Below are 26784 nucleotides of genomic sequence, written 5' to 3' on the forward strand. Positions count from 1 at the left end.
GGCAGGAAAATCTTTTATATATAGAGAGAGATAAAATGAAAGAAAGAGGAAGTTGATAATGAGGAATATAAAACAGAAGTTAGGAACTGTAGAAAATTGGTAAAGGAAACCTAGCAGAGATAAGGACAAAAGGAATTCTTGAAATATAGTAGGAACAAAAAGAATCCCAACAATGGTACTGGTCCATTATTATATGGAAATGGTAGAACCATCAATAATAATGGAGAAAAGTCAGAAAGACTCATTAAATATTCTTCCTGGATTTGGAGAAAAACAGATGCTATATTCTCCTCATGTGGTAGTGATAATATTCTTTCCATTCATTAGCATATTTGGAGGATGGTAAGCAGAAGCTCGTAGAGTTACACATTTTTAAATCAGCAGGTCTGTATAACTTGCATTCAAGAGTTTTCAGAGAGCTGGCTTATGAGCTCAGACTGATAATTTCATCTTCAGTACACCTTGGAGCACTGAGGAATGTCTACAAGATAGAAGAACGCTAATGTTGTGCTATTTTTTTTTTAAAGTGAACAAAAATAGGACTGTCAGTCTGACATATTTTGGACAAGATAATGAAGCAGTTTGACTTGTACTACATGACACTAATTAAAAAACTAGAATATATAATGAACACAGGGCACATTTAATGGAGGAAAAGTGGCTGATTGACTTGTTTCAATGTAACTGTAAATGATGAACTATCATTGAGCAGCTCTATTTCCAATGGGGTCCAGCAGGGACTACACTATTTAATATTTTTATCAACTGACATGGAAGAAAATAAAACACACTGATAAAGCTTGCAGAGAATACACAAATTGGGGGAGTAGTAAATAATGAAGTAAAGAGGTGACTGACTTGGAGGAATTTTGATCATCTTGTAAGATGAATGCAAGCAAGCCATGTGTGTTTTAACATGGTGAAATATAAACATACAAACAATGCAGACCATATTTACAGGATGGGGGACTAATTTGGGAAGCAGTGTCCCTGTAAAAGATCTGGGCTGTTAGTGGATAATCAGCTAAAAGTGAGCACTGTGATGCTGTGGCCACAAGGGCTGATGCAATGATCCTTGGATACATAAATGGGGGATTTTGGAGGAGGAGGAGTGAGGTTATTTTTACCTCTATATTTGGTACTGCTGTGACTGCTGCTGGAGTTCTGTTTCTAGGTCCAGTGTCAACAATTCAAGAAGGATATTGAAAAACTGGAGAGGATTCAGAAAAGATGCCTTACAGCAGTATTTCTTAAACTGGTATGCCGCGAGGCAGTCAGAGGTGTGCCGCGGAGAACAACAGATTTAAAAAAGGTAAGGAGTCCTACAAGTCCATGGGGAACAAATATTTAGAAACATGTTCTTCAAGTTGAGAAACATATAACACAATTCATGACCGGAAGCTGAAGCTACACAAATTCAGACTAGAAATAAGGCATATGTTTTTGATGGTAAAAGTAATAAACTTAGAAAAATTTACCAAGGATCATGGTGGATTCTCAATCACCAACAATTTTTAAAATCAGAATTGAATTTTTTCTAAGAGATATGCCCTAAGAATGGTTTTAGGGAAATTCTATGGCCTGTGTTATATGGAGCCAGACTACAAAATCATATTGGTAATTCTGGCCTTGCAATTACATAGTCTGGCTTCCCCATGAAAATTGCACAAGGATAAGAAGACCGTCAGGTTAATAAATTGGAAGGTTTTCTCTGAGAATAATGTAATGTCAGCTTATGCTTGTGTTTAAAAATCAAAACAAAAACACCCCCCACTATGAAACAAGGATCAACAAGCACCTAAATTTCACTTATTCTATCAGTTGAAATAACTACAAACAAAACTTTAGAGGTAGTATAAGATAAGGCATAGTCCCTAGCAGACTTAAATGGTGGAAAGATGAGTCTAGTAAGAATTAAGCTTAAGTCTGCTAAGGTGGAGCAATTCTATATTCAAGCGTAAAGATAAATGATTTCTTAAGGGGACAAATTTTAACTGTAGTATGTGCAGAAATTAATTGGGTGAGGGTGATAGGTGAACTGCTACTCACCAAATGAGCCTAAATCATTACAATAAATAAACCATAAATATTCAGAGGTATTAAATTATCCATTTTAAAGCAGTCAGCCTGCACTGAAGTAAAAAGACTAATCTAGATTTCTGAAAAGAAAACAGGCAGTATATATTTGAGTGTGTTGTAGGAGAAAACAATCTTGACAAGGCACTCACCCAAATGCCACTTCTGTTATCTGGACCTGAGGATTTGCAACCCAGATTAAACAGAGTTCTATTTACTGAATTCTAAAAAGTACACATTTGAAAATAAAGATGTGAAAACACATGCATCACCAAAAGCAAAAAGCCCTGAACTAATCCTGAGGATTTGACGAGGGGAATTACATGGTCTGGAGTGACTATACAAACTTCAGCTTCCAAACATAGGGTGGCAGCATCAAGCACTGTATTTGTTCAATTCTGAAGAAAATTATACAATGAACCAGAAAACTCTATCCACAGAGGCTGATTTCACCATAGCTGGATTTGAAATCTCTAGTCAGCACCAGTAGTATTTTTGGACTGGAATTTGTTATGTAATATTGTTCAAAACTGATACAGAACTGAGACATTTCCCATTTACCTTCAAAGGCTCAGCAACTTGGTGGTTTCCAGTAACTTGTTCTAGAACTGTCCTAGAATTCTAGAGTTTTGCAATTGTTTTTGAATCCTATCTATCACCATGTTAATAGCACCTAGCTCTTTCATAATGCTTTTTATCCATAGATAGCAAAATGTTTTCCAATGGGATGAGTCTCATTATTCCCATTTTATAAAAAGGGAAACTGAAAAAATACATAAAACCAACCAGTTAATGTTTTCCTCACCATCCCTATTATTGTGCTGGGAGATAAGTAGCCTAGAGAAAAAAATTCTATTGAATTTTGATCACTTGTGCCATCGTGGCTCCTGTTCCCAGATATATCTACTCTCACTCTAGGGCTACGTCTACACTGGCCCCTTTTCCGAAGTAGGAATAAGAGATCCTCCGGAATAGGGCTTTATTCCGGAGGATCGGGCCAGTCTAGATGCTCTTTTCCGGCTTTTCTACAAGCCGGAAAAAAGCGGCGGACATCTTTATTTAAATCCCGCGGGGGATAGTTAAATCCCCCGCGGATTTCCCTATTACGAAGTTTAAAATTAGCATGCCCCTTTCGGAAAAGGGGCCAGTGTAGACGCAGCCTTCGAGTCAGAGATGTAGTACTCTATGACAAAGGATACGATTTGGTAATGAAGGTCATGGATTCTATGACTGGAACAGACCCGTGACTGTTGGCACAGACATGTTATTACACAGCACTGATACACTTCCCATACAGGATACACAGACATCCTCATCACCTCTTTTCTTTCCAAAAAGGTCACTTCATGCTCTATATTCTTCATAAGCACAGAACTACACACTCACTGCACTTAAACCTTTCCATGATAGCATTAATTGTTCTCAAATATCAGTTTTCAAATTCCTCATGTGTCCACATTTCAATGTCCCCGACACTCTTGTACTCTTACTGAGGGTAAAAATTTGCCTTCTACTCCTTCCCATGGTCAGAGAGTACTGGAGAGACGTTTTGGAAATGGTGCACTAATGAGACTGATCTCCTCTTATAAATGAATGATTGCTTCAAGTGGCATCTGTGTGTTTGGAGGGGAAGGAGCAACTAGAAGCAAGGTTGTTATTGGCCAGAGTGCATGAATGTGGCTGGCACTACACAGATTAACTAGCCAAACCTCTGTAGAAGAGAAAGTACGAGGGACACAGCTACTATCACTGCCCTGAAATGCATTGACTTATGGCCTGGAACATCCAACAAATTGTTGTTACTGCTTGAAAATGTAAAAACAATAATACCATTCAAACATTATTTACATCCAGCAAATTACTACTACTAAAAATGCATCTTAATGCTCTAAATTGGAGCATCTTTTCACATTAGACAAGACACAAAATGCTTTGCTTCATCTTATGATGCTTATTCTTGATCAAACTACTCTCACAACAGCTCTCCAACACAAACAGCTATGTTCTTAGGAGAAGTTAATATATGTTATTAATAAGATGAAAGGGAAAATTATCCAGGGTACTTTGAAGTAACACATAGCACTGGTTTCATGTGTTTAAAAGTTGTCAGTTCAAAGACATCAATGGAATGGTTTTACCAAGTGGCAGTGCTCCATTACTTGCATCAGAGCAAATCATATATGCACATGGATGCAAGTGAAAAGGAGAATTTTATATTATTTTCATGTAATTTGCCTGTATGCTTTCCCTCCCATTCCATATTGCAAAATACCCCTATAGAAACTGGCAATCATCTAAAAGGAAAACAAAAACTATTCATGTATATTTAGTTCTTTTTTTGTGATTTAGCAATTACAAATTAAGAAAACCACCAGCACTATGTAATCAGCCAGCTTTCCACAGACAAATAGGAGTGCTCCACAGAAAGTGGTTCTGGGATCACTGTTAGCAGCAGCCTTAGCTTATTTTCTAACACAAGGTAGGTTTAATCTAAAGAAAGACACAAAGCAGAAAGAGTACTTTTAAGAAAAAAAGATCAAAATTCCATACAAAACTTAAGACTAAACAAACAATGCTACAGGATTTAACTACTTTACAACACCTACGCTTTGAACTCCAGAATAACAAATATTTAAAAGAACCCTTTATCACAATGAGTTTCTTAAAGTAACAAAGTTTGCATATTATAATCAGCCAGTGCAATTCAAATGATACAATCACCAGACGCTCAGGTAATATCTATTTATGTTATGAATACTATTTATATTCAGACATATAAACACATTTCTCATTCCCCTCACTGCTCACAGACTACCTGGAGTCTTAGGGTGACTGATGACTTCATCCATTAAACACGAAAACCTGTCATGTGCTGTCAGTTCTGCAGCAGGCTCAGACTGCCTTAGGACACATGGTTCAAACTTTGGAGTCACAACAGCATAACGAAGCAGCTCTTCATATTCATCCTGTCACAAAAGGATGATAAATAATTATAAAGCTACTGTCGTGGATTTTAAACACAAACACAAGAAGAAAGGAATGAAAATGGATATGTTCGCTTTTAAATTAGTGTTTTGTATTACATGGTAGAATAATAATATTACTTATGTTTTCATGGCTCAGCTGTTTCACTTCAATTTAATTGGCAGAGTTAACGTTTTAGCTCTTTTTTATTTCCTATTTTAGAAAGCCCATACTGTATTCTAGTTAATACATTATAATGAGCACACAGTACACATTCTAGTTCTTTGGTAGCTGAACTAAAATTACAGCTATTTTAGGAAGCTCTCTGAATGCCTTCTAAAAACTGCTTGAGTTGGACAAATGTTTCTTTAAATCACTTAAGTTATCAGATGGCCTGCTACTGCTTTTGTGCAACATCTTATTGTATAAGAAGAAATACAGTTTTATTCCCATCACATAGACACTAGAAGAGTAAATCAGGTTTCAATGTTTGTATAATGAAAATATATTTGGGAGAAATTACAAATATGGCTATGGTGAGAGATTTGGTTTTGTTTAAAGTTGGTGAGAGTGTTCAAATCAAATTTAGATGGGAAGACATTGAAGTATTAACTTTTTATGTGTTTTATACACCATATTATAAAATCAAAGACCAATCCAGCTTCCCATCACCATCGCAATCTCCACATCTTGGATTCTGTAATTTTCAATGTGTGTTCTTACGGCATACTGGAAATGGGTTGTACCATTTTAGATACACTGTAGTATGAAAGCATCTATAGGTAAACTCTGTGTTCAGAAATCTGTCCTGTATTATAGCAACATTGCACCACCACCCTAGTTGAAATCATATCATGACGATCATTGATAGGTTGAGCTTTTAAAGTTCTCTAAAAATGAAATGCTTAGTTAGATTCCTTTGAAATTTGTTATGCCTCAGGGAAGGTATAACGTAGGTTTAGTGACCCAAATTTGTGGCCATTTGAGCTACAGGTGGTAGAGACATAAGCTCTTCCAAAAATAACCGTTTTCCAAAAAAAGTTTCTACGTAGAGATTTTTTGTACCAAACTAGAGATTAAACTATTGCTGTGATGCATGTCTGAATAAACTGAACTGGTCCATTTTTTACCCAAGGTACTGCATGGCACTCACTAAAGTCTTTGGGGGACCCAAATTGTGAATGTTATTCCCTTGTGTAGGTATGCAGTGTAGAACTACTACAATGTGCATGCACCAATAAAGAGAGGAAATGGGGGGGGAAATCAGAGGAATTCTGTGGAGCCATTTTATGCTTGCCTGAGTAGTTCAAATGAATGCACCAACACTGCTTCAATGACCACCATACTGACATTCTTAAACATAATCTTTGTACATGTGCAATGAAGATTTAATAACTCATGTTGCTTGTTACAAGTTTATTATATAGTACATTTTTATTTTATGGGGTGGCTTGCTGTGTTCACAGCAGAATGGTCAGCAATAATTCTAGCCCAAATTGTCACATCATGTCAGGAGGTGAAGAGACAGGATTTGGAGAAGGGTGGGGGAAAAGTGTGTAGCTGTGGCAGGGTTGGGCACATTGAACACGTGGTAGAAATGCCTTAGATAAGTTATTTGAGGGGGAAAAATGTATTTCACTAGCTTGAAGTGGCTATTGCCAGATCTTGGAACAGATTAATGTGGTGCTTCCAAAAAACAGTGTGGAGGTTTGGAATTGGTAGCACGGGTACCCTAATGTGGGGAAAATGTGTGTGCACTACAAGGGTTACCTGTGTGCGCATTCTGAGTGATTCTGCAACCTCCTAATCCAGAAAAGTCATGGAAAAGTTGCGGAAGTCATGGAATCTGTGACTTTCAAAGACTTCTGTTCCGTGAGCCTAAGTGGCTAGGAATTGCAAGGTCCTGATGTTTCCAGTGAAGAAAGGGAGCTGTGAGGTACCCCCAGAACTCCTTGCTACCACAGGCAGCGGGGGATCCCTGACTGTTTTGAGACACAGTAGAGGGGGATGCTGGAGCTCTGAACCCAATAGGCGGTGGGAGCCCCCATAGCACCCAACCTGCCTCTGCTGCTGCTTCCAGCTTCTCATTTTGCCAGATATTTTTAATAAGAAATCTCAGATATGTCATGGGAATCTGTGAATTATTCTTTATCACACATGACTTTACTGTGACTTTTAGTAAAAATATCTGTGATAATATCTTACCCTACCTTTCACTCACACAATTCTGTACTGAAATTCTTCCTTTTGCTCACATACATTGTAGGGGACCAAACATAGATATACTCACATCAGAGCCACAAAATTAAAAGCCATTGGTATTTTCACCAACATAGTATAGATTGATCAATGGTACAGAAAGCAAAAGAGTACAGAGTTCCTCTCAGTCATTATAGCTAACAGCAAGTCTTAGCTCATGTAGATAGACAAACAGATATTTATTGTACAGAAGATTTCTGGTTACTTTCCTCTCATCTCTTTTTAAGAATATGACAACGGCTGCAACAGCAGAGACGGTTAAATATCAGTAATCTCTGGGAATAGAAAAGCACCAGAGTACAGTGATTTGTCAAGGAAATGAAAATCCAACCAATAGCTCAAAGTTGTTAGTGAATTAATACAGCATTACTATTTACTCCTACTGTCCTTTCTATTTTAGAACATCAAGGTACTACACAATACAAGCCATTAATTAAGTTTCTTAGCAACCCTGCACGGTGAGTTAAAGGATTAATTATTTGATAAAGGTTAATGCATCTGCTCAAAAGCCAACAATAAGAAGGGGGCAAGACTCACAAATGCAATGTAGATGTTTTCATTTCCAATCATGTGCCTTAGCCACACTCCTCTTTTCACTATCATGCTGCTTATATAGTAAGATTCCATTGGTCCAGCATCCAATGCTCCGGCACTCCTGATGGTCCGGCACCATCAGGAACCCGGAAGTGCTCCGGCTGCCGGACAATTGGAGCTGCTCTGTGACCAGCTTCCCCAATTCTGCCGCTGCTGAAACTGACCAGCAGCTAAATCGGGGAAGCCGGGGGCAGCAGCTAGGGTGCTGCCAGGTTGGTCCTGTAGTGCTGCTCCTTGGGGCTACAGGACCAACCCGGCAGCACCCTAGCTGCTCTTGGGGACGCCTGGGGAAGAGTAGCTGGGGTGCTGCTGGGTTGGTCTCACAGCACCGAAGGGCGGCGCTACCAGACCAATCCAGCAGCACCCCAGCTGCTCTGCCCCAGGCATCCCTGATTCAGCCGCTGCTGAAACTGACTAGCAGCAGCTGAATTGGGGATGCCTGGGGGAGAGCCGGACTATCGAAGGGGAGGCTATGAGGGGTGTGGGGTGGCATCCCCCTCCATCCCACCCCAGACTCCTCATAGCCCCCCCTTCCGATTGTCCGGCATATCTGATAATCCGGCACCCCCTGGGTCCTAAAGGTGCCGTATTATTGGAAGTTTACTGTATGTACATCCTGAGCACTCAAAAAATTCAGACCAAACTCAAGGGAAAAGTAGAGTATATAGATAGCCCTCTGAAATTCTCCTTTCTGAGAAAAATCCATTCACTACTTGCAAGAACACATATGATGGTATATCCAAACTGATCTAACATGCAAGATCACAGAAGTATTGCTCATGTAATTTAAACTGTCAAATTGATGGCATGAAACTTTGCCATAAAAGTTACAGGGCAACTGCTGAAAGAAAGCGAATTTGTGTATTTTTTTTAATTGAAGCAAGCAAAGAAGATTAAACTGAGATTTAATGTGTCCTATGAACATTGTAAGTGGTTCACCAAAAGGAGAAATATCTATCCTATTAAAAGAATAACAACCTCCTCCTTCCCCCAAAAACTTTCAGCAACCCATCAGTTGAACTGGAGAGGCCGACAACAAACGTGAAGAATAAAAATAAATCCAATGGTTTAATGGTCACGTGGATATAAAGTAATATTTCCCCAATGCACACCCATACTCTAAATATCACTCCTATGCTATTTCAGTGCGGCAATATCAACTACAAAATTTCACTGACCTCTAGAGGTAAAATATTGGGAACTTGAAGACAAAGAGGATGGAATTATTTAACCTATGCCACCTAGTTTTGCAGTATTAAAAAACCCCACATTAGTATTTCTGAGAACACAAATACACCCATTATTCTATGAAATAGGAAATACTATACCAGAAAACTCAGCAATGACTGAAGTATTAAATGCTTTTTTATTTCAGATTTCATCAAAAAAGTTAGTGTGATCAGATGACACATCCAGTGACCATTAGAGTAAATGGGTAGGATCTAAAGTTAATATAGGGAAAGAAGATGATAAGAATTACTCAGAGAGCTAGATGTCTTCAAGTCAGCAGGGCCTGATGGAATACATCTTACAATACTTAAGAAATTGGCTGAAGAAATCTGAGCCATTAGCAATTATCTATAAAAACTCATAGAGGATGGGATTGATGTTGGGATTGAAAGTTTTATTCTTTTTATATTTGTATTTTAGGATTAATAACATAGCAATGTAAGGTAACATACACATTTGATATTTTATTAAACTAAGCCCTTTAGTAAGATATATATATATTTATTTTAAAGTTTAGTAAGTAAAGAGACAGGATTTTGGTATTGTGTCTATGTTAATGAGATTAGAGATATTGAAGGCCCAGGCCTCCGATGTGAATTGTTTTGATTTTGCTTTTGCTTAATATAAAACAGTACTGTTTACCTTTGAAGGTTTCTGTGAAAGACTGTGTGTGTGAATAAGAAATGTATCATCATAAAGATGAAGGCGTGAAGGCCACCATTAGAGCCAGATTGCCAAGAAAGGAGGGGCAATGCGGGTGAAGACAAAATGTAAAAAACAGTCTGAGAAAAGACATATCGGCATCAGAAGAACCATCAGTGTGTACCCACAGTCAAGAATTGATCAGATTGCAGATTGACGGCTCTAAAGGTGAAGGCATCCCTAAAACCAACTGATTAACAATCCAGGACAGGATGAGCCTCTTGGAGATGTTTTGGGAATGATTAACATCAACAAGATAACAGTAACTGGTCACAAACTGACAGAGCGAAATCCATAGACTTCAACAGAGGAAGGAAGATAATAAAAGCAGGGTGCCTTGCTATGGAACTTTGTGTTCGTCTTGCTACCAACTCCAGGAGAGCATCGGACCACGACTGACAAAAGGCCCTGCTTCCCCTTGTGATCAATCTGGCTGGCCACTAGATTGACTCAGTCTCTGGACTGGTAACTATAACATCATCTGGCAGGACTGTGTGTGCATGGTGTTTGTGTGTTTGAGTGACTGAAAAGCATATGCAACTGTTATATTCTCAATAAATGCAGCGTACTGCCTTTTCCCCTATAAAAGATCTCGCGTGCTTTGTTTAAGCATAAAATTGACGCCAGTGGACTAGAAACAGGCAAATATAGTACTCATCTATTTAAAAAAAGGGGGGGGGGTAAGAAAAACCCAGGGAATTACCTTAACTTTGGTACCCAGAAAGAAAATGGAGCGATCAACTTGTAAGCACCTAGACATAAGGAGATAAGTAGCTATCACTATGGATTCATCAAGAACAAATCAAATCAATCTAATATCCTTATTTAACAGGATAAGAAGTTCTATAGGAGGTAGGAAATAGTAGGTGTCATATATCTCAACTCTAGTGAGGCTTTTGATACTGTTTTGCATGACCTTCTCATAAGCAAACTAGAAAAATATAGCCTAGACAAAACTAATATAAGGTGGGTTCAAAACTGATTGAAAAACTATACTCAGAATACTTCTCAGTGATTCACTACCAAGCTAGACAGTCATATCAAGTGGGGTTCTGCAGAGATCTGTCCGGAATCTGGGTCTATTAATTATTTTCATAAATGATATGGATAATGGCAGAGAGAATATACTTATATTTTTGTAGACAACACTAAGCTGTGAGGTAGTGCACTCATTTTGGAGAACAGGATTAGAATTCAAAATGATCCTGTCAAACTGGAGAAATGAATAGGATGAAATTCAATTAGGGATGCAAAATCCTGTTTAATTGGTTAACTGGTTAAACATAATGTTTAATAAGTTAACTGATGGGGGGGCTTTTCTTCCCTCAACCCCTGGCACAATGGAGCTGAAGCAGCACCCCACTTCAAGCAGGAAGTTCACCCGCCTGGGTGGAACAGGCCCGCCATAGACAGGGGCTGCTCCAGCTGGGCTGAAACTCCTCTGTCCAGGGTGGGTACCACAGGGTAGGAGCAGCCCCCACTGGTGAACTGTGGCAAGCAGGGATCTGTCCTAGCCCCCACTGGTGAACTAGAACCAGTAAGCACCACCCATTAACTGATTAACGGTTGAGGATGATGCTTACCTATTAACCAATTACATCCCTAAATTCAATAAGGGAAATGCAAAATACTGTCAGAAAGGACTAATCAGTTGCACAAATACAAAATGGGAAGTGATTGCCTAGAAAGGAGTAGCATTGTAAAGGACCTGGGAAGGTGGGGGTTATATTGGGTCATGAACCAAACACACATCAACAATGTAATACTGTTGGAAAAAAAAGGAAAGAAAGCAAACATCATTATTCTGGGATGGTATCAGAAGGAGTCTTGCAAACAAGACTCAAGCAGTAATTCTTCCATTCTACTCAGCACTGATAAGGCTTCAGCTGGAGTATTGTGTCTAGCTCTGTGTACCACACTTCAGGAAAGTCGTGGACAAATTGAAGAAGAACAAAAATGATTATAGGTCTAGAATAAAAGAAAAAAATCTTGTTTTGTTTAGTCTAAAGAGAAGACTGAGGGGTACAGGGTAACAGCTTTCTACATACTTGAAAACTGTTATAAAAAGGGAAGTGATACACTGTTCTCTCTATCCACTGAGGACAGGAAAAGTAGCAAGGGGTTTAAATTGCAGCAAGGGATATTTAGGTTAATTAGGAAAAATCTTCCTAACTATCAGTGTACATGAGCACTGTAATCACCTAGGGAGGCTATGGCTCTCCATCAGTGGAGACTTAAGAACAGATTAGACTAACATCTTTCAGGGATATTCTAGGTAATAGTGCAGAGGACTGAACTAGATGACCTATCGAGTCCTGTTTCCAGGATTCTATTATTACAAGGTAAAATTTAAAAAAAAGCAAAAACTAACAGTTCTAAGAAAAGCAGCAGCAGTTTATACATATTAAGTACCTCTGTAAGTCTGACCTATAGTGATTATGCCACACTAGACTAGACTTTGAACCAACTGTAAGGAGGACTATTATCTATCTGCATGCTAACCTCAGGACTTGCCTGATATTCAGTAACAATTTAATACAGACATAGTCCTGTCTATTTTCTGAACTTCTTATATGGCAATGCCTTTGTCTTATCCTCTGACTTAGAACCTAAGAATGGCCATACTGGGTGAGATCAAAGGTCCAGCTAGCTCAGTATCCTGTCTTCTGATAGTGGCCAATGCCAAGTACCACTGAGAGAATGAACAGAACAGGTAATCATCAAGTGACCCATCTTTTGTTGCCATTTTCAGCTTCTGATACACAAAGGCTAGGGACACCATTCCTGTCTATCCTGGCTAATAGCCATTGATGGCACTATCATCCTCCATTAATTTATCTAGCTCTTATTGAACCCAGTGATAGTCCTGGCCTTCACATCATACTCTGGCAAGGAGTTCCACAGACTGACTGTGCATTATGTGACTTCAGTGTTAGAAATATGGATGAATTGCTCTTGTAGATAGGCTTTCTGATGGTGGATTCAACAAGAGCCATAATCATATATCAATATTATTGCTCACTTATTCCACTGAGTGACTGAAAGCTAAAAGGCATCAACCGGCAAAACTTTCTTTTGCTGCCAAAATTAGCCTACAGGCAGTCTCCGACTTATGCGGATCCGACTTCTGTCGGATCCGCACTTACGAACGGGGCTTTTCTCGCCCCAGAGCTCACGGGCGGCGGGTCGCCACCCATGTCCTCCGGGGCGAGAAAATCTTCTCCAGGTCTCCCTGGTCTGCTGGGGGGGTCCAGCAAAGCCGCTGGACCCCCCCCCCAGCAGACCAGGGACACTAGAGTAAAGCTGCCGCCTGGGCGGCTTTGATCGTTTGCCCAGAAGCAAAGCCGCCCAGGCAGCAGGACCCCGCCACCTGGGCGGCTTTGCTCCTGTCCCCCTGGTCTGCTGGGGGGGGGTCCAGCAAAGCCGCTGGACCCCCCCAGCAGACCAGGGGGACAGGAGCAAAACCGCCCAGGCGGCGGGGGTCCCGCCGCCTGGGCGGCTTTGCTCGGGTCTCCCTGGTCTGCTGGGGGGGAGGGGGCGCAGCTAGTGCGCCCCCCCCCAGCAGACCAGGCTTTTGTTGCGGGACGCCTCAGGTAGAGCAGCTGGGGTGCTGCCGGGTTGGTCCTGTGGGAACCTATCGGGCAGCGCCCCAGCTGTTCTGTCCCAGGCTCCAGATTCAGCAGCTGTTGAAACTGATCAGGCTGATTCCAGGAAGCTGGGGGCAGAGCAACTCTGCCTCAGGCTTCCTGTAGTCAGCCCCTGGTCAGTTTCAGTGGCAGCAGCTGAATCTGGAGCCAGTTCCGACTTACATATAAATTCAACTTAAGAACAAACCTATAGTCCCTATCTTGTACGTAACCCGGGGACTGCCTGTATTTTCGGTAGATTTCTGTCAGCAGAAATATCTATTTAAACTCCATCAATCAATTGTGGTTTCTAGTGGCTTTAAGAACCAAGAGCTACATTAAGGACTAAGCATGTACTATAGTCCAAATTCTGGTGAGGAATGAGATGCTACTAGGTTGAATTTACTAATGTTTAAAACGTATACAGCACTTTTCGCCTTTTAAAGTGCTTTACAAACATCTTCAATAGCTCATATCAACTGAAAAACTAGGTGGGCTGTCTAGCTGACCTGTTTTAAAGGTTTCTGAAACAATAAATTCCTGTTTGGCTGAGTATGTAAGTCTATAGATATTTTTTAAATATTAACTCTGGAGACGGAGCAACACAGATTTGTACAATTAGAAATAATGGGATTACTTTAAGAAAAGAAAATGAAATTTTTCTAATCAGGATTAACTCCCCAGAGCTAAGATATAGCTGCCTGTAGAATAGATTCTCAAAGAATATGATGTAAGATCCATAGCTTGGGACAATTAAAGACAAGTTCAGATATAAGGTTTCTGGAACTTAAGTTTTTTGACAGAACACTTGTATTGTAAAACTTCTGTGTGAACAAACTTAGTCCTGGGTAATTGTGCAATTGTTGCATTGAAGGAAAAATTAAGGGGATGAAAGCATGTGTGCAAGCTAAAATAGGCATAATATGATTCTGGTTTTTGAATGGATACTGAAGTATTCCAAAAGCCAGTCATTTCAGCCTCCTTTTCTGAGAGGATGCAGATGCTTTCTCCAAGATATATCAGTAAAGTGTACAAAAAATGTGGAGTAAGTAAGTATAGTACCACTTGAATGGGCTGATATCTTTAAACCACTGACCTCCAAAGTGAAATCCTGACCCAATAAATATTAATGAGAGTTCTGCTAGACTTCAGTGTGCCACAATTTCATCCTGATTGTCAATGATACCTACTCATGCCATCCACACAAGGTACAGCAGGAAAAAACAGGGCTCTTAATCTTTAAAATACATTAATTCTATTTTGTGGGTGAAGATATGACTCTTTTCCTGTTGTACTTTGTGCAGGACAAGGTGGCATGAGTATGCATCATTGCTGACCAGGGATGGAAGAAAGATAAATCTTTGTTAGTATTGGACTGATGTTATTGATGCTGAAAAGATTGAAAAATTAAGAATACAAAAAACCCAAAAAACAAACAAACCCACAGCCCATTCAAAACAAACAAGTTCTTTAATGAAAATAATTCTTGTCAATGAGAAAGACTGGAGGAATTGAATATCCAGGTGAGAGCTCAAAAGCATTCCCTTCTAAGCTTTCCAAATAAAATTGATCCACCTTCACCCATGGGTATACCTGTGATAATCTGAGATTTTTTTTGTACAGTTTAGTAGATTTATGAGATTTTGAACTCTTTATCAAGCTGCATACTCCTTTTTGAAGGTAGCAGTTTCTCTTGACACCTTTGCCTTCACACTGGACTGAAATTTTTAAAGTGGGTGGCAAAGGGATAACAAAATAGGGCTACTAACTCATTAACTTGATCACTCAAATGTAATTGCTCTACCAAAACTGGCTTTCAACCCAGAGAACTAGTTTGCCAAGGGAGAAATCCCCTAGCAACAAGGTCAACAGTTTGTAATGACCAAGAAGTCACTTGAGAGAGGGGCTAGAAGGTTTAAAAAAAAAAAAAAAAAAAAACACCCACAGGAGCAGATCCCGTAACTCTTCACTTGTTTTTTCACCAGCTCAGGCATGTAGGAGCCTGATGATGCAAGAAGAATCCTGATTTCCTGAACTGAGTTGGACCCTAATGACTCAATGGGAAGCATGAGCTAATGAGCAGCACTGCATTTAGAATAACTTAAAAAACAACTAGTCTAGTAGCACCTTAAAGACTAACAAAACATGTAGATGGTATGTAGCTTTCATGGGCCCAACCCACTTCTTCAGATGACTAGAGTATTAAAAGTCCAGATCCAAGAATAAGTAAGAGAAGGGGCGGGGGGCAGGAGGAAAAAAAAAAGGAGAAAAAAAAAGACAGTGAATATTTTTTTTCTGAGAGCGAGGGGTCATTTTCCAGGATAGGTTGTAGATTGTTGTTATTTTCTAAATGATAAGAACTCTTGTGCAATATTTGTTAATCAGAATACAATTCTCAGCAAAGTATCTGTTATGTGCCATATCTACCATTTGGCTTCATAACAATGGAAACAGGAAGCCTCAGTGCCAGTAGAATTCTGAAAGAGAGGTATCTCTATGTTACTAAGGTATTTTATGGGTCAGTGCTTGTCTTGGAGGGCCTAAGGCAAGTGAGCTGCAGAGCTCCATTTCCATGCAGGGGTGGCAGACAGTGTGCAGGAAGCATGCTAGTGAAGCCAAAGGAGGAAATAGTGCTCCAGCTGCCTGAGGCTGAAGGAAGATTATAGCACACAGTGGATTAAGGGCCTGGATTCCCTCACATCAATTTGATGTGCCATCAAAGAGTGTCCAACCAGATCTGTAACAATCTCCTTTTATAGGAATAAAATTGATATTACTAAGGAGAGTATTTTTGTTGAAAGGCGCTACAGATTTCCTATGTGTAAACAGGAAAGAAGAATAAACACCACCATAAAAATTTCTGTTAAAATCCTCAAGGCAGCAGAAGATATTACGTATAAAAAAAATTAATGTACTTTATTTTTCTGAGTTGTCCATCAGACAGGCCAGAGATGAGGGGTGAAATGTTGCCACTGACATAAGAGAGAACTAAGGTTTCACTCATCTATCCTTCATTCAGGATAAATGCAGAAAACAATTAGGCTGTGTCTACACTGGCGCGATCTCCTTCAAAAGTGGCTGCTCTTGCGCAAAAACTTGCTGCCTGTCTACACTGGCCGCGTGTTCTTGCGCAAGTAAACTGACTTTCTAATGTATAAAATCAGGGCTTCTTGCGCGAGAACTCTGACGCTCCCGCTCAGGAATAAGCCCTCTTGCACAAGAGCTTTTCCAGAAGAGGCCAGTGTAGACAGGCAACATGAATTTCTTGCGCAAGAGAACCCTATGGTTAAAATGGCCATCAGAGCTTTCTTGCGCAAGAGAGTATCTACACTGGCATGGATGCTCTTGCGCAAAAGCACATCACTTGCACAAAAGCACATGCCAGTGTAGACGTTGTCCTCTGAAAGAGTTTTTGCAGAAGAACTCTTCTGCAAGAGTTTTTGCGTGAGAACACGCCAGTGTAGCTGAAGCCCTTTTTTTAGATAGCTGAAATAATAAAAACAACCATCTGAAACATATACAGGCAGTCCCCGACTTACGCGGATCCGACTTATGTCGGATCCGCATTTACGAACGGGGCTTTCTCGCCCCGGAGCTTGCAAGCAGCGGGACCGCCCAGAGCGCAGCGGTCCCGCCACCTCGACCTCCGGGGCGAGAAAAGCTGCTCCGGGTGCCCCTGGTCTGCTGGGGACCGTCTCCAGCAGACCAGAGGCACCGGGAGCAAAGCGGCCGCTGCGGCTTTGCTCCCAGTGCCCCTGGTCTGCTGGGGACCGTCTCCCCAGCACCAGGAGCAAAGCCACAGCAGCGGCAGGGTCCCGCGCCTCTGAGGCTTTGCCAGAGCAAAGCCTCAGAGGGGCGGCACCCCACCGCCGCTGCGGCTTTGCTCCCCGTGTCCCTGGTCTGCTGGGGGGGGGGGGTGGCGCAGCTAGTGCGCCCTTCGCCCCCTCCGCCCCCCCGCCAGCAGACCAGGCTTTTGTTGTGGACCCTGGGGTAGGAGCAGCTGGGGTGCTGCCGGGTTGGTCCTGCAGGGACCTACCTGGCAGCCCAGCTGTTCTGTCCCAGGCTCGAGATTCAGCCGCTGTTGAAACTGATCAGTGGCTGATTCCAGGAAGCTGGGGGCAGAGCAATTCTGCCTCCAGCTTCCTGTAGTCAGCCCCTGGTCAGTTTCAGCAGCAACGGCTGAATCTGGAGCCAGTTCCGACTTACATACAAATTCAACTTAAGAACAAACCTATAGTCCCTATCTTGTACGTAACCCCGGGACTGCCTGTACTACAGGAAAGATTAATTAGGAATTGAGCTATGTGGGCACAGAGGTTTCACTGGTGCCAGAATGCAAATACAGAAGACTGGGTATTTAGGGGGAGCATGAGGATTAGGGGGGCAGAATCAGAAAGAGAAGGCAACAGAAAGCTAAGGATAACCAGAGAAATATTTGCAGCATAACTCTGAAAGAAAGCAAAGGGAACTTTCTGGATAGAGAGCTGGCTAGAAAAAGACTTAGAATATCAAGCAAAGAAACTGCCTTCTACTTGATTCCTACTGTGTTCAGATAAACAGGAAATTATGTACAGTAAAACTCCATTGGTCCAGCATCCAATGCTCCGGCACTCCTGATGGTACGGCACCATCGGGAACCCGGAAGGGCAGGGCTGCCGGACAATTGGAGCTGCTCTGCACCCAGCTTCCCTTATTCAGCCGCTGCTGAAACTGACCAACAGCTGAATCGGGAAAGCCGGGGACAGAGCAGCTGGCATGCTGCCGAATTGGTACTGTAGCACTGCCCCTCGGGGCTGCAGGACCAAGCCGGCAGCACCCCAGCTGCTCTTGGGGACGCCTGGGGCAGAGCAGCTGGAGTGCTGCCGGGTTGGTCACTCAGCGCCAAGGGGCGGCGCTACGGGACCAACCCGGCAGCTCCCCAGCTGCCCTGCCCCAGGCGTCCCCGATTCAGCCGCTGCTGAAACTGACCAGCAGCTGATTCCAGGGCAGCTCTGCCCCGGGCTTCCTGGAGTCAGCCGCTGATCAGTTTCAGCAGTGGCTGACTTGGGGACGCCTGGGGCAGAGCAGCTGGGGTGCTGCTGGGTTGGTCCCATAGTGCCGCTCTTATGTCAGAGCTGCTCTGCCCCGGGCTTCCTGGAATCAACCGCTGGTCAGTTTCAGCAGCGGCTGAATCGGGGATGCCTGGGGCAAAGCAGCTGGGGTGCTGCCGGGTTGGTCCCATAGCGCCACCCCTCAGCGCTGCTGGACCAACCCGGCAGCACCCAAGCTGCTCTGCCCCAGGCACCCCCAATTCAGCCGCTGCTGAAACTGACCAGCAGTGGCTCAATCGGGGACGCCTGGGGCAGAACTAGACTATTGGAAGGGGGGACTATGAGGGGTCTGGGGTGGCACCCCCCACCCCACCCCGGACTCCTCATAGCCCCCACTTTCGATAGTCCGGCATATCTGATAATCCGGCACCCCCTGGGCCCGAAAGGTGCCAGATTATCGGAAGTTTACTGTACATCCTTTGTAAATAAACAGGATTGCACCAAAGAAACTACAAGCATTGTTCTTTCCTCCTAACAGAAACAACATTCAAGATCTTGAATACTGGTTAATCACTAGCATCAAGAGACATAATGATGTTTTCTAGCCTTAATATCAGTTTTATTCCTTTAATTTAGTTATGCACACCAATGTGAATAGTTGTAAGAAAGCAGAAGTCTTTTACTTCTGGGATAAATGTGCCGTCTTTTAAACTTAAGTCAAAACACATACTCTATATATTAAATGTTTTGTGCAATTACATCAAGTTTGAATCTTTACTGAACAAAAACTAGCAATGTTACATTTGTTATAAAAACTAAAATTGTGCTTGTATTCTCTATTTTGCTTCATTCCATTAGCATTCTTATTTCTCTATTATAATGCCTAAAATAAATACAAATTAGAAAACGCTGAAAGTTACTCACTGCATTTCTTCACAATTACATTCTGTCAAATAAAGTGCCATAAAAGAGGTTCAAATGCAATTGCTTCTGTCCTACCTGAAGATCTGAAGAGACAGAACTGCCTCGATCTGAGTCTTTTGGCAAAACTGGACTTGTGCTTTTCTCCTCATCTGATGACATTCTGCACAAAGACAATTCTATAAAATAGCAGAAGCTGAACTTCATTTTTTAATTACAAAAAAAAAATGATTGGAGACCTTTCTTAAACAAGGAAATGGGTAGGTTAGACCTTATCTAGGTTCTTGGGACATGGAGCAGTCAAAGGACTTGAGGCCCAAAGGGAAGAAAGGTGTTGACCTATTGCAGCTTTCAAGAGTCCTGCTGAGAGATAAGAAACTTTGTGGGGCACAGAAGAAAACTGATTATTTTCGGGGTATGCAGAAGAGAATGGGGTGAAGCAACAAACGATTGAGTCAAGTATGAGAAAATGAATTTGAGAGCTAGGAATGATTAGTGAATGTATGGCATGTCAATGTGATTATCTGGTGTATTTATGAGAATGGTTATTAGCATTATACCTGAGCAAAAGAGAACAGGACAGGGTTGTTTTTTTTGGTTTTGGTCTAAAGTACATTCACAAGAGTGACTTTATAAGCAAGGGAAAGGTTTTTTTTTGTTTGTTTGTTTTTTATAAAAAGAACCAGACTGATAACAGGAAAAACTAGCTGTTTATACAAGTTAAAAGTACAGAAAGAAAACAGAAGAAAAAATTCATTTTTTAATGTGTGCAATCTAATTTTTAAATACAGGGTAGATATTTTCAAACAAATATAGTTTTTAGTTTGCCAGTGGTCCTTTTAAATTTTATCATTAAACTGGCAGAAAGCAACCTGCTTTAAGTAACTATATATCCATTGTTGTTTTCAAAGTGAGAAACTAGGGCAGGGAATTATTTATTTGTTTGATTTCATTGGGCAAAGCACTTGACTTTTAAGTGAAGATTTGAGATCAGTTCAATGTTTACTTAAGTGTAATGTGCTGTGGTATTGACAACAGCTCTAATAGTGGAGTCTTTCTGTAGGAGAGAAAAAAAATCTGTCTTCCCTCCATATAAACCAGGAGTCACCTCATTTCCCCCTCTCCCACCACCACCTTACCTCACCTCACCTGAATTTTGTACTTTGCTTGTCGAATTAATATCCATTTTACAGCTTCCACTATTAGTAGAATTGCTCCAATGGCAGGTGAACAAGTGCTACAAAGGGCACTAGTGAGAGCAAGATCAGACTGAATAATAATACTGCTAAGATATGCTGGTAGGAAGAAGCTACTGAATCTTCAAAAGTCTGTGCATGGAGGGGAGGGGAAACACAGGGACATATAACTGAGAGGTTGTGGACTTCCACTGGGGAAGGAGATTACTACTGTATTTGAAATATTGATGTAGGTTACATGTTCCATAAAGGTGGTGGATAAGCGCACAGACAGTAATGCTCAGGGCATTGCCAATAATTGCAAGTGGCACCCACAAAGCTAACTATATATGGCCATGGATAATAGTGTTGGGGGACAACAAGGTAAGGGAAGAAGTGGCAGGAATGTAGAATCAAGGGGGATACTCATTTATGCACAAGTTTGCAGGGGAGCGAGTTTCAGGATTTCAATGAAAATCAGTCACAAATGGACATGGAAATTCAGATAAAGTTACAAATATGCTAATGGTGTTCAGGCACAATCATACATGGGAAAGAGTTCAGTGGGGGTTGGGTTGTGACTGAATAATGGACAAGGAAGTTCAGCAAGAACAGCAGCTACTGGGGGGGGGGGGGCACAGTGATGATGGGTCAGGCAGGGCAGTTAGTAGGGGGCTGCAATTCTCGGGGACGCAGGGGAATCAGTAGGAGCTGTGGGTTAGTGGGGACGGGGAAGTGATAGTTATGGGGCAGCGAGACAGAGGCTATGGGGCTAGAGGAGCCGTGGGCATGGGGCAAAAAAGGCAGGAGAGGCCGCGGCTAGAGGACGGGACAGGCCTTTGGGCAGTAGCCGGGAGGGGGCCGTGGCCAGGGGAAGGGCGGGGGGTCTGCACGCTCACGGAGTCTCTCCCCTGTACACCCTGCTCCTGCTGCTCCTCCTCCAGGCAGCGCCTCGTGTCTGCCCCAGGCGTTGGCGAGGCCTCAATCTCCCTGCAGGACCCCCGCGACCTCCCCCTACCTGCGCAGCCCCCGCCTACGGGCTCAGCCTCCCCCGGCGCGGCCCCGACTGACTCCGGAGCTTGACAGTTTCAAACTGCAATCGGTATAAGCCAAAGCCACTGAGATTGGTTCCGAGTGCTTTTGTAACGCAGCCTATCATTGGAGAGCCGTTTCGTAGCACAGCCAATCAGTGCGTGCGCAACTAATTCTGAAACTGCCTCCCCAATGGGCGTGCAGGGGTTAGCGGCCTCGCGGGCATGCAGTCTCCACTCTGCCCGTCTCTGATGGGCGTCATGTGCCCCGTGGGCAGGGCAGAGATGCTTCCGCCCGCCGATTGGCCAGTCATGCTGCCCGGGCCGGTAAGGCGGGTAGCGAACGGGCAGTTGGGCGTGAGGGTGTCACGTGAGCAGGGTTGGGCTCAGGCAAGTGGTGCGCGTGGCTGATGCTCCGGCCCAGCTGCCTGGTAGGCCGGTGTCCTTTGCGGAAATCAGTGATGAGCCTCCTTCCCCCCCCCCCCCCCCCCCAGCTGGGGCCGCTCTGGTTCGTAGCCTCTGGCATGTGCACTGAAGCCCGGCGCTGGCTCGGAGCACGAAGTGCCGGGGCTATAATGAACAGAAAGGCAGCCCCAGATTGTAGGTCTAGGCCTGCGTACAAATAGGGAATATTTGACCCTTTCTCTCCGTTACACCATTTAAATCATGCGTGTGGTAGGACAGGGTGAGCGGCCTCAGGTTACACTAGTAACACCCACACCATCTGCGGTACAACTGTCACCTTTCCCACAAAGTCTAGCTCAGAGAGCTTACCACATAAACCTGAGATGTAGCCTGACCCTACTGTAATGGCAGAAGGTAGCATCACAATATACAGATTAGGGCAAATATGGAATATATTGTATTTGAGATTTTTTATTTAAACCCTTCTATTATTTCTAAATGTTTTTAACACCTCTTAAAATGGAAGCAACCAAACCACCAAAAAATGTTATTCCCAACAATACATAGTCTCCCTCCCAAAATAAAGTTTTCATCCCACACAGATTGGTGTGTGGCAAGTGTTCCTTGGCTGCAAGAGTGTCTCCATGGAGGCCAGACACATACACCTTTGCTTCCACCTGCCTCTGGACCTGTGCCAAACACAGCTTGAGCTGAACCACAGACCTGCCACATCTCAAGTAGCAAAAAATTACAGTGTCCCTCTCATGTGGAATAACAATCGGAAAGTTTCCTTTCAATAAATGCTTCTTTTAGCTGGTCAATGGGAATGGAACTTTTTTTTACCAAGGCACATTCAGGGTTATTGAGACCCGGTACATTTCTTTGCCATGTCATCATCAAAATCCTGACTAAAGAGATTCAAGGATTCTATTGCTGTATTAGTTATATTTTATTTAATACTAGGGCAGCTGTAGATTTTAAATGTTTTTGCTATAAGGGTTTTTTTTCTTTCCAGAAAAATGTATAAATAGTAGTTGCAAACTAATGTTTTCAAACTACTATTTTCATTATGTGGATTAGACAATGGTGTAGGGAGAAGGATCTAGATTTATTAGGAAGGGGATACACTTTTGGGACAGGAGGGGCTTATACAGGAAGAATGGGCTCCAACTAGACCAAAATGGAACCAGCTTGCTGGCTCTTAATATTTAAAAGGTTGTGGGAAAGTCAACAGGTGTGGAGGAACAGTAGGTTTGTACAGAGACATCCCTTAGAGGAGGATCTGTTAATGAACTTGGCTCTTTATGTCTGAATAGGCAAAAGATGATAAAATTCATGTAGGATCTGATGAAAAACAGTCAAATGAAAAAAAAATCTCACTCAGTTACCTCATGCAATGGCAGAAACCTAAAAAGGGGCGATTTTTAAAAGTGCTTATATAGAAGTCCAAATAATAAGATGGGTGAACTAGAGTGCCTCATATTATATGAGGATATTGATATAATAGACATCACAGAAACTTGGTGGAATGAAGATAATCAATGGGACCCAATAATACCAGGGTACAAAATGTATCAGGAGAGAACAGATTATGCTCTTGGGGAAGTGGCACTACATGTGAAAAAAAGTGTAAAATCAAATAAAGTAAAACTCTTACATGAATCAAACAGTACTGTAAAATCTCTGATAATTCCATGCTTGAATAATAAGAATACAGCAGAAGGGATATACTACTGTCTACTTGACCAGGGTGGTGATAGTGACTGTGAAATGCTCAAGGAGATTAGAGAGGCTATTAAAATAAAGAACTCAATGGGGAATGTCAACTATCACTATATTGCCTGGATACATATCACCTCAGGATGGGGCGCAGAGATAAAGTTTCTTGCCATCTTAAATGATTGCTTCTTGGAGAAGTAAGTCTTGGAACAAACAAGAGGAGAGGCAATTCTTGATTTGGTCCTACATGGTGCACAGGTCTGGTCCAAGAGGTGAATATAGACAGCCTGCTTGGTAATAGTGACTATAATATAATTAAATTTAACATCCCTGTGTCAGGGGAAACACCACAGCAGCCCAGTTTCAGAAAGGGGGACTATACCAAAATGAGAAAGTTAAACAGAAACCCCTGCAAGCTGCAGGGAAACCTTTTAAAGACACTATAATAGAGGCTCAATTTAAAATGTATGCACTACATTTAAAAACATAATAAGAGAACCAAAAAAGTGCTGCTGTGACTAAACAAAGTAAAAGAAGCAGTGAGAGACAAAAAGGCATTTAAAAAGTGGAAGTTAAATCCTAGTGAGAAAAACAGAAGCATAAACTCCCACAAGCAAAATGTAAAAATATAATTAGGAAGGCCAAAAAAGAATTTAAAGAACAAATAACAAAAAACTCAAAAAGTGATAGCAATAATTTTTTTAAGTACATCAGAATCAGGAAGGCTGCTAAGCAACCACTGGGGCCACAGCATGATGGAGAGCACTAAAAGGAGCACTCAAGGACAATAAGGCCATTATGGAGAAACTAAATACATTTTTTGCATCCGTCTTCATGACTAAAGATGTGAGGGAGATTCCCAAACCTGAGGTATTCTTTTTAGGTGGCAAATCAGAGAAACTGTCCCATGCTGAGCTGTCATTAAAGGAGATTTTGGAACAAATTGACAAACAGTCACCAGGATCAGATGGTATTCACCCAAGAGCCCTGAAGAAACTCAGTTGTGAAATTGAAGAATTATAGGTTGGACCTCTCTAGTCCAGCACCCTTGGGATCTGAGTGGTCCCAAAGGAGGAAGTTTTCTGGACCAGGGAGGCCACCTAGGGCTCCCCACATGGCCACCAGCCCATCTAGTGTGCTGCCCCAGCCCCTGATGGGACTCCACTCCCGGCTTCTGCCGTACTCCAGCCAATGCTGCTCCTTTTCCCTGGCTGGAGCATCTCCCTGCCCTCGGCCAGCAGTGGTTCAGTGTCCCTGGCTGCTGGGGCTTCCCTGTCTCCAGCCGATGGAGCTCTGCCCTCGGCTGGCAGGGCTCCCTGCCCAGCCCTTTTCCAGCTGCCAGCCACTGTCTGAGCTCTCAGCCGCTGGCAACTTCTGTGGCTGGGGCTTTCTGGTAAGTAAACTGTATCCACTGGATCCCTCTTTTCCACGATTGTTGAACCCCTTCAGAGACTTCTACTATATCGTTGAGGTATGATTTTCCTTCACAGAAATCATGTTTACTTTTCTCCAACAAATTATGATCACCTATGTGTCTGACCATTCTGTTCTTTACTATAATTTCAAACAGTTGTTCTGATACTGAAGTCAGGCTTACTGGCCTATGATTGTTGGGATCACCTCTGGAACCCTTCTTAAAAATTGGCATCACATTAGCTATTATCCAGTCATTTTGTACAAAAACTGATTTAAATGATATATTACAAACTAAAGCTACTACAGGTTGAACCTCTGTGGTCCAGGACTCTTTGGTATGGCAACATCTGGACCAGTGGCTAAACTCCTGTTCCCAACACAGAATTTTTCTTTAAAATTAATCCTGTGGATAAATTCACATACACACTTCACAGGAAGGGATTTCCATTTTCTGCTCAGCAGAATACAACAACGGCTTTGATTGTATCAATATTTCACTGTGCTCTCCAATGACTATTGATTACACTTAATACCCATTTCACTGAACCATCTGTAGCAAATTCTATTTGGAACAGTAATATGCATTGAATAAACTTTTTTTAGTTATAAAAAACAAAGATTCTGACTATTAAATGAATAACTGGGATCTTTCAGGTACCCCAAAAGGAAGATTTGGATATAGCATGAAACACTGAAACTTATGATCAATTTTTAATTAAAATATCAACCAAAAAAACCTTCATATCAAAACAGTATGTGTTTTTCTTAGAATAAGGAAGTTGTATGAGAATCAGGGTCTTTTCCACCTAACTCCAGCTCCCCGTCCCCCCGGAAAATATGTACCAGTTCCGACTTACATACAAATTCAACTTAAGAACAAACCTACAGTCCCTATCTTGTACGTAACCCGGGGACTGCCTGTACTATAACATGATTCGAAAGAAAACTAGATAAGTTCATGGAGGATAGGTCCATCAACGGCTCGTAGTCAGGATGGGCAGAGATAGTATACCTAGCCTGTTTTGTAGAAGCTCGGACTAGGCAACAGGAGATGGAGCCTTTGTTGATTACCTGCTCCAATCATTCCCTCTGGGGCACCTGGCATTGGCCACTGTTGGAATACAGGATATTGGGCTAGGTGGACCTTTCGTCTCACCTAGTATGGCCAGCCTTGTATTCTTATGTGAAGTTTGCATAAGCCATGGGTAAGATTTATGAATGGAAAATACTCACTTTGCTGGAAAGGTAAGATTTTACAAGCCCAGGTTGTATGAGGGTTACAGTGCTTGGCACCACCAGGGCACTGTGCTCTGGAACTATCTACAACCCTCAAGAAAAATCCAATCCAGGACACATGGTCATCCCCACACTTCCAACTACATATAGTAAATTATTACCATGGATAAAACACTATTCCCCCTCAGTGTGCCCTGATTAATTCATAAATGCTAAAACCATTTGAGTGTAACAAATCCCCATCCATTTAAAGTCTATATCAGTCCTTGTGGACAGTTGAGGGTAAAGGAATTACAAGGCTTTTCACCATCTACCCTCTCAACAATACCTTCATTGCAGGGAAGGTTGCCTGTTCAGTATTTGAATATTAAGACAGGATCAAGCTATCTTGCCTCAGGCC

The 26784-nt window shown here is 42.1% G+C and overlaps 1 protein-coding gene across 10 annotated transcripts in view; it reads right to left on the reverse strand.

The window, feature by feature from the left end:
* The window catches only part of POC5 (POC5 centriolar protein), a 47897-nt gene extending 26166 nt beyond the window's left edge, over positions 1–21731 (reverse strand). For 2 of the 10 annotated variants that reach the window (XM_006124264.3, XM_006124257.3), the window contains exons 1-4: positions 20552–21587; positions 19481–19565; positions 10529–10577; positions 4892–5042 (exon numbers count right to left, since the gene is read on the reverse strand). In XM_006124264.3, coding sequence (XP_006124326.2) covers positions 4892–5042; positions 10529–10577; positions 19481–19565; positions 20552–20588 — 322 coding nt within the window. In that variant the 5' untranslated portion in view covers positions 20589–21587. The other 8 variants (XM_006124258.5, XM_006124259.5, XM_006124261.5 and 5 more) reach the window with 8 other exon arrangements.
* Between the last annotated feature and the right edge of the window lie 5053 nt (positions 21732–26784).

This window comes from Pelodiscus sinensis, chromosome 6 (genome assembly GCF_052426305.1).
Source record: "Pelodiscus sinensis isolate ZL-2025 chromosome 6, ASM5242630v1, whole genome shotgun sequence".
NCBI lineage: Eukaryota > Metazoa > Chordata > Testudines > Trionychidae > Pelodiscus > Pelodiscus sinensis.